Source organism: Anomalospiza imberbis, chromosome 1 (genome assembly GCF_031753505.1).
Source record: "Anomalospiza imberbis isolate Cuckoo-Finch-1a 21T00152 chromosome 1, ASM3175350v1, whole genome shotgun sequence".
NCBI classification, from domain to species: Eukaryota; Metazoa; Chordata; class Aves; order Passeriformes; family Viduidae; genus Anomalospiza; species Anomalospiza imberbis.
The window spans coordinates 84,591,470-84,610,717 of NC_089681.1; the positions used below are offsets into that span (position 1 = coordinate 84,591,470).

At 45.4% G+C, this 19,248-nt stretch overlaps 1 protein-coding gene across 1 annotated transcript; it reads right to left on the minus strand.

Annotated features, from left to right (window-relative positions):
* Positions 1 to 4,324: 4,324 nt before the first annotated feature.
* Positions 4,325 to 18,294, minus strand: IRF4 (interferon regulatory factor 4). Its single transcript, XM_068198473.1, has 8 exons — positions 18,000 to 18,294; positions 17,331 to 17,517; positions 16,420 to 16,508; positions 15,748 to 15,889; positions 13,837 to 13,944; positions 12,152 to 12,505; positions 8,122 to 8,234; positions 4,325 to 6,165 (listed from the first exon to the last, which is right to left on the minus strand). Exons 1-8 carry the CDS (start codon positions 18,201 to 18,203, stop codon positions 6,022 to 6,024), a joined length of 1,341 nt encoding a protein of 446 aa, XP_068054574.1. The 5' UTR covers positions 18,204 to 18,294; the 3' UTR covers positions 4,325 to 6,021.
* Between the last annotated feature and the right edge of the window lie 954 nt (positions 18,295 to 19,248).

The following is a 19,248-nucleotide window of genomic DNA, read 5'->3' on the forward strand; positions in this document are numbered from 1 at the left end:
TGGAAAGTCCATGTTAAGCAATGGAATATAGGACGGTAATCTACGTTAAAAACTACAGAGCTGCCAGTTCTCTGGATGGAGGGTCACCAACCAGTTGGGGGAAAGATGAGATAAAGGGTGAGGACACCAACAACTCTTCAGACACAGTCTGGGTTTTTTAGCTGAGTTGTGAAAACCCCATTGCTCTAAACAGCTCTGACCTTTCCTATTTCTTGGAGATTGACGTCTCCACAGTAGATGAGGTCACTCACCCTGTTTTTGAAGTCTCTCTCTCACTACTCCTTGCATGGGTTTTTTTTCCTGTGGGAGGGGACAGTCATGAAGAGGGCTAAACCTCTTGATCATGTGTGAAAAAAGGAAACGAAAATGAGCTATTGGAGATGTATCAAGGCCTGACCCATAACTTTGGTTTCTGAGGATATAAAAATCATGAAACTCAGAAGTTTGAAAGAAAAAAAGTAGGATATCTAGCTCTAAAAGCAATTTTATTGGAGGCTATATTCTCTGTGCTAGAAACTAGAAATGCTCAGCCTTTGCTTGTACAAGACAGTTAGGAACGGCTCTGACAGGAGCATAAGAAATCATGGATTCAATCCCTTGAGAAACTGCAATTTGAATGTGGTGCCTCAAATGAAGAGAAGCTGCACACCAGCTTCCTATGGGAAAGCCTAGCTTAAATGATTGCCATGATTATATTCTGCTGATCAGTTCATGGTTTTGAGGGTCAGAATCAGAACTGGGAAGACGCAAGAACATCCTACTCACAATTACAGGAATTCTGGTGCTGCCTAGAGACTAATCTTCAAAGGTTGTGCCCCGTCCTGCTGGGCATGCCCAACTAAGAGGCACTGTCTGCCTTTAGATCTTGCTGCCAGTGCAGAGGAAAACTGATAGAGGACCCAAGAGAGAGTCTAAAGGGTTAGCTAGACACAACAAGATACCTAGCAATGCACATTACCAGATGGCTGCAACCACCAGGAAAAAAGGAAATTTCTTGATCACCATTTGCTGAGGCACGTTAGTCCAGGAAGAGAAGGCGTAAGATTGTATGAGAGAAATAGTCCCTGATATCCCAGTAGGACTTATCCATGGACAATGACAAGCTAATGCATTTTGGAGACACACAGCAGAAGTGCTTGAATCTGAAAGCATCTGACCACTGCCTGTGCTGTGCTGGCCATTCCAAGGTCAGAGAGAATCTGCATCTTGCAGACCTGAGGAAATCTCTCTATCTGCCTGATCCAGATTTAAACATCTGCTCTTCACGAAGGAAGTGAGAAGGAGAAAGATGAACAATATGGTGAGGATGGGATGAAATGTCCGTCATGCACATGGTGATGTACAAACTGCACTTGTACTGACGTAGCTGAGAGAGCTTGGAAAGCATATTTCAGGTAAGATGCAAGTGTCTGCTCTAACCTCACCAGGTTCACATGGACATTCACAGAACTTCCTCTGGGAGGTGGTTTCATTGATACTACACGGACATCATTTCTGCCTGCTAGGAAAGGGATTAAAAGATTAAAAGGACAACCAGAGTCCTAAGTTTTTGGATTTCAGACATTCCTACAGCAAGAATTCAGAAGCTGGTCTCAAAATCAAAACACAGAAAGCCTAAGGGTCAAAGATGAAAACACTTCTTAGAAATATGGAGGGCATGCATTAGCTGTAGTTTGTGAAAAGTCACCAGGATCTGTCTATTCTCTTAGCTTAAAAGATGGGTTTTTTTGCATAATTCATGACCTCTCTTTTGTAGGGAGCAGAAAATGATAGCTGAAGCCTGGAAGACTGATTTGAGAGAAGTGCCTAGAGCACCAGGTCTGGCCTCAGCTGGCAGCACTGTAAGCTGAAGTGGCAGGAGGCTGCCAGCTGCCTGCAGAGACATGCAAGGCAGCCATGCTGTGTAGAAACAATAAAAATGCATTTGCAAAATGAAGTCCTGTGTTTCATTGCCATTGTTTACCAGGGCATGACGCTATTCCTATCTAAGGGATGAAAACCTGGACTGGGCTCTTCACACCCTTGATAATTGCCTTTTTGTGGAACAACACCCTGGGCAGAACCACTCAGACATCAGCTGTCCAGTCAGCCTCTGCTAGGGCCAAGCAGAAAAACAAGTCTGAACCCAGAACCAAGGCATCTAGCCTGTTTTTCAGTTTCCACATGGACCCAGGTGTTTGCCTTTTCCTCTTGCCAGTTGCCAAAACAACCCATGCAGTCAGTGTGTTCGTAAGTTATTTAACATCTGTCGTTCCAAGAGTCTTATTCTGAGACACCTAAGTTAGCTCCTCCTTCACTGTCATTTCAGCATGGTCAGGGCACGGAGCATTCCACAGGCATTGGGCCAGCCGGCTCCTGAAGCCCAGCAGTGGGGCTGGTTGTGGGTCACAGTGGATGTGACCACTCCTCTGGGATGCAACAAGGATGTGCTTACCTGACTACACGCTTGAAAGTTAAGTGCTGGAATGGCTGCACACCAGCTACCTCGCAACTATTCTGAGTCACAGGAACCTGTTGACATCTCTTCAGAGCCAACCAAACTCATAAGCATTAAATCAAAAATCAGTAGCTCTCAGCCCACTACCAGCCAGATCAGAGTTCAGATAAAAACCACTCTGGCAATCTTTAATATCTTTCCATCCAAGTTCATCTAAATTTGACACACAGTTCTGCCTGGGAAAGGAGATACATACGATTGTTTCAATCTGCTTGGCCTTTCTGGTGAGTGTTCTTTCTCTTTCTCTCTTCCCTCCCCCTTCCTCCCCCCTGCTTCTCTACAAGTATACACACACAGTGATCTGAGAGCGTGCAAGAGAAAATGCTTTACTTTTTCCTGAAAGCCTTTTGCCGAGGGTGGTGTTTCCCCACCTCCACGCTGCTGACAAACGCTGATGTAAACACCATGAATATGCCTGTCTAAAAGGCCACAGGGGTTTTCACCTGAATCCTGCGTTTTTTCCACAAAACCCATTACACTGTACTTCAGCTTAAAATATATCTCCTTGTTTCTGATTAACCTACAACCCCTCTAAGGCTAAGACAGTTTACAGGCAAAACTACCCAACTGAACCAATTTTGGAATATCGATACAAAATCCTTTCAAGAAATGGTTGCAACTGTGGCAGTATTAAAATCAGAAAAACCAATACTGACACAAAAAACGTTTGAAAAAAAACCAAACAGCTATGCCTTCAGTGGTGACAGGAGTAAAATATGTCATTTACAACGCCACCGAAAACATAACAGGAAGGAAGTAGACCTCAGAAACTATAAACAGAATTTAACAGAGGTAGGAAGTACCTCAAATGCTTTCACATTGTGACTGTAAAAAAGATACTAAAAGAGAAAATGTTTCCAGGAGTTTTTTTCTTGTTTGCTTTTTGTTTTTTCCCCGCTTTAGGTGTTCATAGTTATTTTGAACAGTAAGAAATGGTCACAAAAGTAAATGCAGCTTTAAGTTGCAAAACAATTTATGGTACAAATAACAGCTTGATTTTCCCTCCACTCACCCCCCCCACACCATTCCTCCAAGCAAGCTGTGTTTGGCCAGAAATTAGATGGTGCTATCTCTCTCCCTCCCTCCCCATAGCTGCTGGCTTTAAATTATTCTACTTCAAGGAAAATAATTAAAAGTGCATTCCAAAGCCAAAAATTATAATGCACCTTGATAGTTAATATTAGTCTGCACAAAAAGAGAAAATATTCTCCCCTCCATCTTCAGATGATTTACAGATCTTGTAACTGTATTTCACACCTAGCTTGCTCTGTAAGTTCTTGTGCACAAAAACCCCTCTCAGGATCCTGATTTCCAGCAAAGAGGGGCTAGCTGGTAAACTCCCTCCTATTTGCAACTTCACTACTTTAGTTCACTTTACCATCCTCCTTCTCACCCTTTCCTAGCTTTACACACTTTAAAGTGCACTGGAAGCTCTTAACAACCAGGAACTAAGTGGCAGTCAGAGGATCCCCACATGCTGGGCTGGGCAGGAGAGTACCAGCCTGGTCCCCAGCCCCAGAAGCCCTGGAGGGGCGGGGGCAGAGCACGGCAGCACCAGATCCCCAGCTGCAGGGGCTCTGCTGCACTGTCCATGGACCTGGAAACCAACAGCCGAAGGGGAACCTCCCTATTTTCCCTTTTTCTGATACCTGTGGCTAATATTGCAGACATTTCCGTAAGCAAAAATCCTTACCTTTTGACCTTTGTCTGCACTTTTGGCTCAGAACAGAGTTCCCCATAGACAGCCAGCAACACTGCCCAGGTTCACAGTGCGGAACCACACGTGTTAGATTTGTCCCACTATGAAAACAACACATACGCACCGAGTTGGTAGGGAAATAGAACTTTATTCCAAGACGTGAGCTGAAGCAATGAGCATATGAAGCAACAACCACTAGAAAAAAAGTGAAAAACACATCAAATATTTGTATTGTACCAGTTAAGTTTGAACACAGAAGTCCCTTTCAGTAAAATGTATGCACAGGACAAAAGCTCATGCAAATCTCAGATGGTCACCTAGAGCATTGCTTTCAATGTCTAAGAAAGAGGTCTCCCCTATAAAAATGTTTAAGCCAGGAAAAAAAAAAACCCTTCAAGTAACAAAGTAGAAATGATCTGTTCATTCTGCTTGGCACTGTGGAGAAGGAGGGGGATAATATATCCCAAAAAAGTATGCATCTTTAAGATGTATAAATTCAAAGTCCCTAACACAAGTCTGCTGCCAGACCAAGTACCGTTTTTTCTTCCTCATTTAGGAAGTCAAGTGAAGTATGTCTGCTAAGCACAGGGGGATCATGTTCTGGAGTGAAAGCTGCTAAGATCACATGGTCTGCCTGCCAGCAAGGAAACTTCATGACACACCCGACAGACCTCTTTGTCTTTCTAACAGCACCCTACCACAGAAAGGAAACTGCATCAAATTCTGCGAACATTCAAACAAGTATTTCCTTGACTGCCTTAGTACAGAAGGCCAAGTGCTGCTCACCTTGAGCTCTCCCTTCACATTCATTTCAGTACCACTGGAAGAAAGCTGCAAGTGCACACAAACAGCAGAGCTGGCTCTGTGTAAGTCAGAGGTGTGGGTTATTTTAACCTGGCTTATGCATGTGACATCAAAAAGGGGTAGCTGGACCATTTCTGTGCTATTTGCAAGCTTTGCCAACTTAATTCTAACACATACATATATACATACATATATATGTGTATGTATAATGCACGCATTGTAGCTTACAATTATAAGAAAAATGCAATTTATTTATAAACCTGCTCTTTGGGACTCTAGAATTTTAGTGGCTAATCCACTAAATTCACAGTAATGTGAGTTGAATGGTCACTTTTCTTAACACAGTACCATAAATGCACTACTTTAGAAACTGCTATCATGGAGGCTAATCCAATAACAACAATGGCAGCAACAAAATTCATTATCAGGGCAAGTGTCAGTCAGGCATTAAAAAAATATGTCTCTGAAGAATTGCATTGTTTTCAAAAAATACACTGAAATATTCTATACAAGAATATAGGCATCACACTTATGAATCTAAATTTATAACCACTTACATGTATTAGCTATTCTCAATAAACCATCTACGTTTGCTACCCACCTACAGTAGCTATAGTTTCAAACTGGGAACACCGCAAATTTATGTACTTTCCCTGAGATCAGTAATCCAAAATAAATAGCCCTGCAAAAGTAACAGTGTAAACTCTGGATTTAAGTCTTCGGTAAGGATCAGTCCTCTAAAGCCAAGAAAAACATTAAGCAAACGTAAACACAGCAATCATTTTGTCAGTTTCGAGTTAATTCTCAGCGACAGTGGAGCCTCATGTGAGACGTAGCATCCAAATGTTGAAGACCCGTCAATTTTATTGTACAATACAGTTGTCCTAGTTGCTCACTTTCCTATCATTGTACCCCTGAACGCGTCCAGCAGGGATTATGGATCTCCAAATCGTGACCCAGTTCTGCTCTTCCATTCTGCACAATCTTTACAGTGCCTTTAAAACCACTCCTTCTGAGGTTCCTACTCTTGAATAGAGGAATGGCGAATAGATCTGTGATAATCCTCTGGACTAGTCACAAGTTCTGGCAAATCATAGCCTCTCAGCAGATGTCCACTGTTTTGTTGAGCAAAGTAATACAGCTGCCTGGCAAACATTGGTTCAACCTTAAGGACAGACAAAATGTTAATCAGACACATGACAAAACTTCAGGCTCCTCATCTTAGTTATTCAGGGTGGTTTTAAATTAAAAACAAGATGGGGCAGAACAGTTCTGCTTACCAGAATGGGAATACAATTTCACTGGTTTCACTAATCTCTGTTTTAAACTAGGTCTTGCCTAGCCTAGCCTAGCTCTGCTGCCAAGTGTCTCACTACCTGCACGCATTCCTTACCTTCACCACCTTCACTATAAGGGACTGTAGCAGTGACACGAATGATGCATCAAACATGCAGTCCCTTAGCCAGCCCCAGGCCTGTGAGCAATGACCACAAGACACATATGCCCACAGCCACTCCAAGTGTTTAAACACATATTGAACACGCCAAAAGTCTTGTCTGCGCTGCAAAGTACTTTGAGGACTTTACTTGAAATGTTGGAGCCTTCAGGTAGGCTGAGATATGTTGCCAAATGACTGTGTCCGAAGTTAGATTTAAACCTAAAATCAAGATTACTCTTGTTTCTGTTCATTCAAGCTCTGATGAGGAATTTGTTCAACCACCAAGTGGGATTTGTTTGGGTTAACACTGCCTTCACTTCTGTCTCTTCAGAAACCACCACTCCCTGTCAAGGCTCTGGGCTCTGACTATAAATATTTGAGCTGTACAGAGAACAAACACCTTGAAGCTGTCCTTACTCTCAGTGGAGGACAGGCTGGATGACACTTGTCCACAACCCTCTCCTGCTGGCCAGCCAATCCCTCCATGTTAAAAGACACAGACACTGTTTTGGAGGAAATAAACGCCATGGTGGAGATGGGAAGGCAGTGGGACAGGTGCCCCAGACAGCTTTCAGTGCATAACCATTTGGTGGGATGATAGAGTCCCACCAGCCCACACGTCAGGACAGATCGACAGGATGAGCAGATTCAGCAACTGGCAAAGGAGAAGCAAAGCTCTGGAAAGAGCAGGAGGTACAGGCTCACGGAGAAGATACCAGCACAAGAGATGGATAAGGGAGCTGGAGGGAGGATGCTACAAAGCAGGGATGGGAAGCTGGAAAGCCAAAATAAGAATGGGAAAAAGTTGAAGGAGAGTCAGGGATAGGCAACCATCTCTAACTAGTCATTGCACAGCTCAGGATGGATATGTGAGCTTCTCAACTTCCACCCCAGAGACCTGCCAGGCAGCAGTGTGGCAGCACGAACGCGACACAGCTAAGCAGAGGCCACAGCTTGCGGCAGAAGTCTGACTTGGCACCCATCCTGCTACTGAAGGGGTTTTCGAAAAATTTAAAAGAGATGGCAGTTTTCATCTCAAGGACGCAGTAAGCTAAGCCCTGCCACTAATGTGAGCATTACCACCTCTCTTGTGGTTTTATGGGCCAATACAGCCAATTCAGAAAGTACCTGGTCTCAGTCTCCACCATCACCTTCCCTCTGAGTGCATCCCGAAACAGCAGCTTTGAGTGTGTGTGAACTGAGGTCAGTCAGCCCACGAGCCTGACAGCTACTGAACCCTGAAGCTACACAGGCAGCCCCTGCATCCCATTAAGGGCTGAGGCCCTTGAGATGCAGGCTGGGATTCTGGGATACCTTCAGGTTCAGTGGCTGTAAAAGCACCACATCCTGCAGTGGCCAGGCAGCCCAAGCAGCTGCACAACTGGGCTGCTGGTGGTAACAACACAGTTCAGCATTTCCAGGTACATTTCAGCTTTAGATGGGATTTGCAACAGATCACAAATGACATGCTCTATAGAGAGGGAAAATCAGGTGCTCTGCCCTGCTGCGGGCTTCCAGTCAGTCCTTGGCAGATCTGGGGATTAAACCTTGCTCTGGAAAGTGCTGCATTTTCAACAATTTACCACCTCTCTCATAATCTACATGAGGCACAAAAGCCTGACTGGCAGATTCACATCCTCCAAGGAGTGTGCTTGTTTTAGGTAAGGCAGAAATCCTACTTACATGGGCTGTAATTAGTTTCCTCTGCCTCTGTGGATCTGGAAATTCCTCCCCAAAGCACAGAGTGACCTGATATCTCGGCAGCGGACGTCCATGGTGAGCAAAGTCTTGCAGGTCTGGGAAGAGAGAAAGTACCATGCTGTGGAATAATCAGGGGAGACAGGCAAGCACCACACAGCTACTCACTCACTCCCACCATCAGCACGGGAGAGAAAAACAGAATGGCAAAAGGAAAAAAAAATTGTGGGTTGAGATAAAGACAATTTAATGGGTAAAAAGAAACAAAGAAGACAAAACAAAGAAAAACAAGCAATGGAAAAAACAATCACTCGTGATCAGCTGACCTACACACAGCCAGTGCCCAAGCAACAGCAACCTCTGGCTAATTCCCCCATGCCCCGTTTTACTGCAGAATGCAAGGTCATATAGAATGGAATATCCCTCAGCTAGGATTGTTGAAGGGACTGTGCCCCTTCCAAGACTCTTGTCCACCTCAGACTGTAGCCTGGGAGGGCAGAATGAGACAAGGAGAAAGCCTTGACATTGTGCTTGCACTGTTCAACATCAGCTAAATTGTTCCTGTGTTATCAGCACTGTTTAGGTCACAAATCCAAAGCACAGCACCACAAGGATTGCTATGAAGAAAATTAACCCTGCTCCAGTCAAAACCAGTACAGGCCAGTAAGACAGACTTTGTGGATGACCTTGCAGCACAGTGGAGAAGATAAAGTAACTCCAGGGGTTGATGAGAGAGGTCAGGAAAAAGACAAAAGGTCTGACAAGACACTGAGTTTGGAGACCTTCCCTCGGATCAGGGGGATCTAGTTACAACACTGCAACTTTTCTGTTTACTTTGTCTCACAATTAATTTCATATGCACAAAACTGAGATGTCTTCCAATTAGTACTTCTATGGGACCCCAACTGCAGAATCCCTGGAGCAGACACTACTGGTATCATTCAAAGAAACCATTCAAGCAGACACACAAGAGCAGCACTGAAATGGCTTGGTAGTGCCAGAGACACAAAATACTGCCAGGCACAAAAATTCGCCACAGCCAGACTGTAACAGAGGTAAGGTCACTGTCACACTGAGATAAGGAAGGGGAAAGGGCTCTATTTCAGCCATGTACTGAGCCAGGAAAAGAGCTTTCTGTGTCTTCTGTGCCCCTGCACTCTCTTTGCTAACCCAAAACCTTGTGCAAAGTGAAATGATGAAATATTATTATTCTAATAGTCAGTGTCCCCTATGAAAAGTAGCAGGGGAGGCCTTTATAAGGTATTCCCACTCAGACCAAAATCTCCAGTGTTGTGGACCAAATGTTGTGGTTTTGACACTTCATTTCCATCCAGAAAAGAGAAAATTCAATCTAACACAATATCCTTGCTAAAGTGTGTGTTAAGTACTGTGTTTCTACACAGCTGATAAGTAAATATTCCATTTTAATTTATAACCCTGTTCATGCTTTCTGGGAAAAGCTGCAATTAATATTAAAGCCAATGTATTATAATGAAGCACCCTCCCTGCTAGAGAGGGAAAGGAGAGCCTTTGAACTTGACACGACAAATGCATCTTTTCCCAAAGTACACCCCTACCATTCCTACTCTAACTGCAAGCTTTTCAGACCAAGATATGGATTCAGTAGCTATCACAACAGCATCCCAACCCTGGCTTGGACTACTACTCTTACTGAAAGGGCCAGTAAAGCAAGTAAAACAATGGGCAGCTCACTTAAAATATGGAGTAAAATGTAGCTTTCCCCAAAGTCTTCCCAGAAAACCCTGAAATGTGCCATGAGCTCTCTGGGGATAAGGCAAGAAAGAAGAGATCTTTTCCATGGGACTCTGCTTCCCTCTGTGTAGCTACAGGACAAGGAAGGATGATCCACCCAAGGCCAATCCAGCTGATGTGCAACTTCTTTCAACTTCCTCTTTCCCTTATTTTACTTGACCTCAGCAGTTCTCCAAATCCTGAATACCTGTGAGAGTACCCATAGCACAGACCTGGAGAAGAAAGCCCTTTCTTTCCCACCACCCGGATAATCATGGTTTGAGTTCAGCCCTGCACTTCTCCAAAACCTTCCACTCGCTCTGTCTTCCTTTCCAGGCCCAAGTGCATCATCCAACACCCAAGGGCTCCCCATGTGCCTCCCCAAACCTTTCCCACCTCCTGATACTCCTGCTCCCACTGCCACTCCTTCTGTCCCACCAACCGTTCTCTGGCTGCCACCCTCACACTCCAAGCTATTTTCTTCTGTTCTTCTACTCTCCACCCAGCCCAATTTACAACAATTACAATGCATTTATCCCTCTCTGCAGAGACCATTCCCCTGGTTTCTGGTTTATTGCCCCATTTTAGCTTTCTCAGCAGCAGAAGCTTCTCAGCACAGGCCCCGATGCTCCACTGCAGTTTGCATTGTAGGGTTGAGCTCCTCAGTGGTTTCCCAAGAGCTGTGGTTGGTTCATAGCAGTTCTGCATCTGTCCCTTTCTCTGCTGTTCTTGATTTCCCTCCCTGGCAGAGATCATCTACCTCTCTTCCCAGGGGAGTCCCAGTTTCCCAGCATAGGGGAATCCCTGAGCTCGCTCGCAGGCTGGGACCTCAGCACATTCAATTAACACAGCAGATGTGTCAGGCCCATGGCAAGTCACTTCCAAACTTCACTGAGCATCATGCAAAAACTCGCTTTGCACACACCACAGACTGTGACTGCAACCACACACTTGGGTTTGCACAGGCACTGGTGCATAAGTAATTTAGGAGGGGTGAAAAATAACTATTGCTTGAGCTTATCTTTGGGGTTAGGTATCTAAAAAGAGATGTCCTGTCAATCATTTGGAAGAACCCAGAGCACATCTAAAAAACCACCTGAGAAAAGGGAAAGGGATTTCCAAAACCATCACCAGGCACAGAATTATACATCTTTAAATTAGCATGTGATTGAAGCCCAACCCAAAGCCTGACCTCAAATTCCCCTTTCTAACTGTCAATTCTCACATCTATATAAGATTTCTCTCTTTAAATGCATTTTTTCTTGGCTGTTTCTCTAGGACAGAGTATCAGCCTTGGAATGTAAAGTATGCTAAAACTGATGATTTGGATTTCATTTGTTGGGGGTTTTTAAATGTTGCAAGGCATTATCTCCCTGAGAGTGTCATGCCAGTGCTGCTGCCCTGTTCTAGCAAGAAAACACACCAAACCATAGCCACTTAGTTCACCTCTAAGTGATGCCAGAAATATCCAGAAAGGGCCAATGTCTATTCCTGCAGCCCAAGCTGTCCTCTAGGACAATGACTACCTCCCACCAGTTTCTATGCCTGGACAGCTCTCCTCTCTCTAACTGTGCAGATGTGCTGGGAAGAGGGGTTGAAGCTTTGCCCCTTCCCTTCACAGGCTGTAAGGAAAAGGCACTGTCCTAAAGCATTCCCCTGCTCCCTCCCCCTGCACTACCTGGTACAAAATGAGACCTTTCCAGAGAGCTCTGGTGAGGTATGCACCTCCTTCCTCAGAATATTAGGCAGTCCTGAAATTCCAGAGTGTGTTAAATCCTTTTGAATTCCTAGATATTTTTTAGACACTGGCACAGACTGAAAAGAAGGCTTGCTACTGAAATTTGTATACTCTGGGCAAGACCTCGGGCTTGCTCTGGGTCAAGCTGAGAGGAGTGCAGGTGCAAACCACAGACCTGTCCATGACTTAGACTAGCAAATCCAAGATGAGGATCCAGTTTTCTGTGTCAATTTATGGAAAAACTATTTTGCTAGGTTCCTCCTTATGCTTCATATAGGAATGTGAGAGATTGGGTGTCACCAGCTGAGCCTCAGTTGACTCCTGCTGGTCTGTGCACGGGCATTGAATGTGCAGAGAGCAGAAATGTATAGGATTAATCAGGATTCAAGCACCCCTTGGCTGCATTTGCCCAGAAGTATCAAGGGGCAATTCTCACTTTAATGAAAAGAGCATTCCCATAAAGCTGATTTGGACAGTGACCAGGTGACATTTCCAAAAGGGTATCAAAGCCATAGTGGGAATTACCTGCTAAAAACTGCTGAGTATCAAAGAGCTTGCATGTTTGGTCCCGCTCCAGCTTGTTGGGTCGGTCACTGCAGAGCATCATAGGCCCATCCCAGTAGATCCTGCTTTGGCAAAGTCTCTTAGCGTAGAGGCCATCAGGTGCCATCCATAGAATTACTCCTCGTTCCAGGTGGTTCAGCAGTTTTTCTATGTTCTTCCTCTGGCCATTATCCTCTGGATAAGGGAAGATAACTTGGTCCAGACTGCTGACCTCATAGCTTTGCCCATGGGATATCCTACAGCCTTCAGGACTGGAAGTTGTCACCTCCTTCACCAGTATTTCACGGTAATATAAGCAGATGTGGAGTCGGCAGTCTACAAGGAGAAACAAGCAGACAAACAAAAAACAATCACTGTGATAAATTAGTATGGATGTTTTATGTTTCAGATCTGTGCTAAGGCCAAGAGACAAGTTTACATAAGATTTCTGAGCCCAGTGGTCAGCACCACCCAGGAGGTCAAATTAGTGAAAAAAATAAAAAGAATATAAATACTAATTATTTTGGGCACAGTAGCATTAATGTTCTCTCATCTTATTAAAAGGGCCACTGATGTGTGGGAATTCAGTAGGAACTAAAATCCCACAAACTTCACATTTCCATTTAAAAGGAAAAATCTGCACAGAAAAAGTTGATGTTGGTCACATTTTCCAAGTTCATGTCAGAGTTAAACCCACCGGCTCAGTACACTTCCTCAGATTTAACGAGGAAGTAGCTGTGTTTCCCCCCAGACTTTGCATAGAAAAGGCTTCTGCACAGGGGACCTGCAAACTTGCACTCAGCTGCCTGGAGAGAAGCAACTGCTGGCTCCAGCTCCAACAGGGCTGTACCCAAAATCCCCCGCCTTGCTTTCAAATGCCCATTTGGTCCACTTGGCTGACTCCTACAAATTCACACAGCACTGAAACTATATATATATATATATATATATATATATATATATATATATATATATGTAGTATATACATGTGTGTACAATGTATGTTCACACACACACACAAAGAAACACACATCTACACACCCACACTGACCCTGACTCAGGAGAACAATCCCACTTAAGAAACCCACCAAGCAGCACTTTATAGGTCTATCCATTATTTCTGTGAAAAGCACATTCCCACACCTTTTCCCAGAATTATTCAGAAAGTTCCCCAGCATCCAGACATCTGCAAACCTGGCTGAAATAACTTCCCTTTTCTTTCCTGAATGTCTTTTTTTTTTTTTTTCCCACCAGGAATAGCAAAGCAGAGCAAAGCCAGATGGCTCCAAGATGCACTATCAATTTTGAGGGGGGGTCCTCCCAAATGAAAACCTGAGCCTTAAGTCACTGACACTCCTAAATTGCCAAACTCCCCTGAGAAGGTCTGATTTGGTGTCTCACCAAAGCAACCCAGCACTAACACCACAAGCCAGCGAAGCACTTCCATAAGCTTTAACCATCTCCATCCCTTGGAGCTGGGGCTGGAAGTGCTTAAGTATCCTGGAAAACAGACTTACAACCATACACCCAAATTCATTCATTAAAGAGGTTTCTTTTTTTTTCCTCTTTTTTCCTTTCATCTGAAAGGAGAGATGGTGCCTGGGCAAGTCAGAAGTGGGAGTCTCTTGTCAAACTCCCCAGGAAGCCTGGGGGGTTATGGACCTTACCTGACAGAGCGAGGGCTTCACCAGACCTTATGCTTGGCTCAATCGGGATGCCAGGAGTCTGGGACTCAGGAGGAGCACAAGCATAAAAGGTTCCTGTCACCTGACAACCTGTTTCCACAAACAAAAGTCAGTGACAGAGGTCTAAATCCTAAAGAAAAAGCTAGGGCAGAGATCACAGCAATGCAAAAGTGAGTTTTCCTAGGCCCCAATAGGAACTCTCTCTCTCTTTCCCCTTCTTCTTAAAAAGGTCCTGTTTTCCCCTTCTTCTTAAAAAGGTCCTATTTCCCAATTCCTCCATGTAGGCCAACTCTGCCAATCATTCCAGATGTTACCTGGACTATATTTTCAATTTGCTCTGCATGAAATAATCCCTTAGTGTTTCTATATTCCCCCTAGTCCTTTTCCTTACTTAACATGTTATTCCATTAGAGAAATAATTTACATTTTTAACTAGACTACAGTGCTCTTAAAAGTCGCCTGCATGAAACAATTCATATTTCCAAAAAACTTCACTAATGATGGGTATAACAATAAAGCTAGGATTAACACTGTTTAAATGTAGGTGAAGAAAAATGTGCAGCAGAAGATTATTAGGGTTTTATTAGCAGAACTACTATTTAGAACTACTAAACTGTTCCAACAGATGCCTTTGAGTAAGTGGATTATACTATGGACAAGTGATGTTTTTCCTCTTTCTTAATGCCAGTAAAAGTCTTTGGAGGATGATGCAAGTGACTTGCAGACAAGAATGCATTACCTTCCCCAGTGGCAGAACTCACCACAGTCAGGAGCTGGAGTGACAGGGATAAAAAACACCCACCATCTCTTGATGCATTTTATAGCCCAGTGAGAAACACAGTATCAACCACTAACAACTGCCTACAAATTCAGCAAAGTATCCACATGCGTGTAAGTGCTGCAGAGGATGTACTTCAGGGCAGAGCTCATTCTGCTTGCTACCTTGATTTTTTTATTTGGCAAATAACTCAACTGAAAAGCAAAACATTCTGCCTAATAATTCCAATATACTGCCAGAAAAAGTTGCAGTGCACTGAGTATTTACTTTTTAGCAGATCCAAAGATTTCTCTGCGCGTCAAAACTGGGAGAGAGCTGTCCTCTGAAAATATAGCACCTACACCAAGGGTCCTTTCTTGCTTCCCATCCTTTCCTGCCCTTCTGAACCAGGTGCTTCTCCTCACAAAGCAAATGCCTGCATCTTCAGGTGAGTTACCCTGCCAGGGTCTACAGCACACAGTTCCCTTTCTCTTATGTTTTACTCCCTGCAAGCATAAGCACTGCCGATTTTCACAATTTGGGCTTTTTCCTACAGATGCAGAGCTTGGAAAGCCATGATTGTGTTAGGCTCTGGTACTGTGAAATCTTTGGGGAAGGAAACATTCCTTTATTCTGTTTCTGCTGTACCAGCCCCAAGAGAGTCTCAATCCATGACAAGTTGTCCCACTGCCACAGCACTAAAATAAAGTAATAATTCCAGCTTTCCTCTAGGGAGAATAATGTCAGTCTAACCCACACGGCTGGAGGGAAAGCCTCACTGGTGTATGCCTCCAAAAGTCCAAAATCAGAGAGAAAAGCTAAAGAACATATGTTCCCATTTGGGGTTTTTGTGAGGGCTGGTTGCCTTCTTTATTGCTCAGGGCTTTTGAAACAGCTGAGGACTTTTGGGGGCTGATTTCTATCAATGCAGAGAACTGCAGGGCCCGCACACCACACATACAGTGGCAGTGAATGCAAGAGCCAGGACAAAGGTGGCTCCCTTTCAAGGGAACCCAGCACTCCTCCCCATCCACATCTGTTAATTCCAATCAAAGCCACAAATAATATGCCTGAGGAATGTGAGGTTTCTCCAGGTGGCCAGCCTCAGCAAGCAGCCCTGAACAGGGGTTTCTTACCATTTTCACAGCCGGGCCCTTGCCAGTGATGACCGCGAGTGGCGAAGGGGATGCTGGCGCACTGGTACGGAATGTCAGGATGCGGCTGCTCCGGGGCAAACTCCCTCCAGTTCCGTTCATGGGGCACCATGTAGTTCGGTACCTATTCAATCAAACGAGGCAGTGTGAGAACTAATGCTATGCGTTGCATCAGCTTTCTCATCTCAGCTCCTTGATTTTCCCTGCCAAAGCCCATGGAGGTCTGAGCTGTGCCCAGGCACTTGGCCACCACCACCAATGAGGCTTTCAAGTGAGTTTCTCACCACTGGTGTAAATAATAAGCGGAGTGGAATAACAAAAGGCAGTCAAAGCACTGCTGGTAAATGTCTGCTTGAAAGAGCAAGGCTTCATTGGGTGCTCGCATTCTGGCACCAACAGAATGGCAGGGTACTAGGAACTGTTGTCCAACAGAAAAGAGCTTTTACTCTGGGATAAACAACACCAAGGGAAATCAATTGCCCTGTGGCCTCATCTGACATTAGAAAAGTTGCTTCTCAATTTCTCAGTTCTCATAATGAAGTTTCTTCACAGGGACAACCTGGGAGCCCCACCAGCAAGGACAGACATAGCACAGAAATTGTGCTGCTCAGTGTAGAGGCACCAACTAAGAAAAACACTCAAGTAATGCCATACCTGGGATGGTAATGCAGTGTAAGGAGATGTTATTGGAAAGGGATGGTTCATCATTAATGGCTGTTCCTCCATGCTGATCTGTTTTGCACCTGTGTTCACAAGAGGGATGAAAATAAAATATTCTACATCTTAAGGAAATCTGAAATCGGCACAATAAAGGCAAATCCATAAAACCTGCCACGGAATAGAGAGAGGGCCAAAATGCCTTGCAGCGCCCACTTGGGACTGGATTCCCTGGCTCCCCTGGCAGTCAGGTCTGGGAGGCAGTCTGTCCCTCTGGGCTCTGCAGTGCCCCACAGCACAGTGTGTCCCAGCCTAGTGCACAGTGATGCCAAGCTTCTGCCTCTCACAGGCCCTGCCTGGCACCAGGGCCTTCTTGGAGAGCAGGCACTGTCCTGCCCCTGCCCTGGAGGCTGCAGGCTAGGCATCCCTCACTCCCAGCTTTTTCCACCCAAGGCAGTTACCTACTGTCTTCCCTAAAATCGCTCTTCCTGTATTCAGAACCTAGATCCAGCATGCTTTTTTGGGATTTTTTTTGGGTTTTTTGTTGTTGTTGTTGTTGGTGGTGGTGGTTTTTTTGCTTGTCCCTTGAGCCTCCTGCTTGGCTCTCACTACACAGAACTGGCAGGGAGGCTCCAGCTAAAAGAGCAATTCCTCCAGTGATGTGCAGGCGCCTGTCTGCATCTTCCCGCAGGGGCTCCCTTTCAGTGCTCCAACCCAAACGCCAGCAGTCCTCCCGCAGGCGCAGCCTCTGAAGTCACCAGAACAAGCTGCACTTGAGCCCTCATTTTGGTCCCTTAAAAGACTTAAAAAGGCTGCAGGGCCATTCCAGAAAAGCACACTTCAGTCCTCATATGCTTGCAATGAGACATTTTCACATTCTGTTACACAGGGAATTTGAGATGCTTTACCTTTTTTGGCTCCTTCTGGCACTATTCTGTACACTTTATAGGGATCTGAGATGTCCAGCTGGCTTCTCTCCACCAGTTCTTCAAAGTCATTGCTCTTGTTCAAAGCACACCTTAATCTTGTCTTCCAGGTAGGGGGATCTGGTTTATCAATGCCCTCTCTGAACTTTCCTTTAAAAAGAGCCCAAGCCTGGAAACATTTCAGATAATCAAAAGAGCAGGAAAATGAAAAAAAAAAAAAAAAAAAAAAAAAGGAAAAAAAAAAAGAAAAAAATCAAGTACAAGGCACAATGCTTGAAACAGCATATGTGTGTGTGCTTACATGTGCATGAATTGTTCATTAATTTACTCCCTACAGGTTTAGGCTAAAAAATAGCAGCATGGTAAGGTACAAAAACCAGTTTAGTGGGCATAAGAAAGGAGAATGAATGTGGAAATAGATGTGCTGCGGTCCCAGAAGCATTTAGCTCCCCGCAGAGAACTGGGGAAGGGTGGGCTGACCCGCAAACACAGGGACACCAGGGCACAGCCTGCTCCACCAGCCAGGCAGTGTCCACCAGCAGCCAACCAGCAGAACCAGCCTGCAGAGGCGGGTGGCAAGGATGGGATAGTGAGGGGCCTCCCTCCTGCCCTGCCAGTGCTCCACAATCCTAAACCCAGGCTGAGCCTTACCTTGAAGAGGGCGGCGTCCTCCTCCCGGTTGTAGTCCTGCTTGCCAGCGTGCTTCCAGGGGATGCGGAAGATGCTCTTCTCGTCGTTCTCCCACACCAGCCCGGGGTACTTGCCGCTGTCTATCTGGTCGATCAGCCACTGGCGGAGTTTCCCATTGCCACAGCTCACTGAGTTCATCCCGCACTCGCCCGGCTCCAAGTTCATGCCACTCGTGTCAGAGGTTGGGCGGAGGGTTTTGGGGTGCCCCACCAAGCTGACCTCTCCACAAACGTCCAAGCACCGGCTCTCTGGGAGGCTGCGGAGGAGGGGGAAACGGGCAGGATGTGGAGAGAGGCAAACCCACAGGTTAAGTGCTGGGCTAAGTCTGCACCAGCGGTGCCCAGACCCTGATGCCACACACACCACACCAAACAGCAGCCACGGCACGCAGCAGGGCCCTGGGGGCCCCGGGAAGCACGGTACAGAGCCTCAGGAAACTGGGCACAGCCCCCCACAGCCCTCCCCAGGCACTGCTTGTGCTGCAGACTTTGACAGACTTCCCCCTGTCCCGATACTGTTTTGCATGAACAGACATCGGTCGTTGAAATTTTTGTTGTAAGTGACTCAAGGTACAACTCCCTTGTCCTGCTGAGAGTTCAACTGGGAGTTTACTTTTCAACCAAACGAGGAAAAAATTGCATTAAAATAGACTTGCATATGATTGTGCACATATGTGCTATCAGACATATCACGCACACGATCCGGAGGGCTTCACACACAGTTATGGTTTATATGGCATCTATCTATAACACCAAAGTAGCTTTCACAAGCTCACTTCAGCAAGACACGCTTGAACACATGATGTCCTATACATATCCAGCACGCACACATAGCAACATTCAAATCTATACACTGCATATACCTAAAAGTGGAAAGACAGCAACCCACAGAGCCCGGCATAAGGGCACTTATGTCCCCAGGAACGTGGGAGCTTGCAGCCCCCCACAAAGAGCCCTATAGCTGCATGCAGAGGCTCAGGCGCGCACGGAGAGCAGCGTGGCTCCGCAGGGATGGGCACCCGCTGGGAAGGTGCAGGACACCAGGACACCAGCACCAGGGATGGGGACCTAGCGTCAAGTTTGTCTCACCGATCTGGAAAATGCTTGCAATGCCCGAAATCCTCGTTTGGTGGGTTCCCATTCCAACCCTCTATTACGTTTAACAAAATCGAGCGACTCCTCACCAGGAATCTTTGCCTCTACCCACGGGG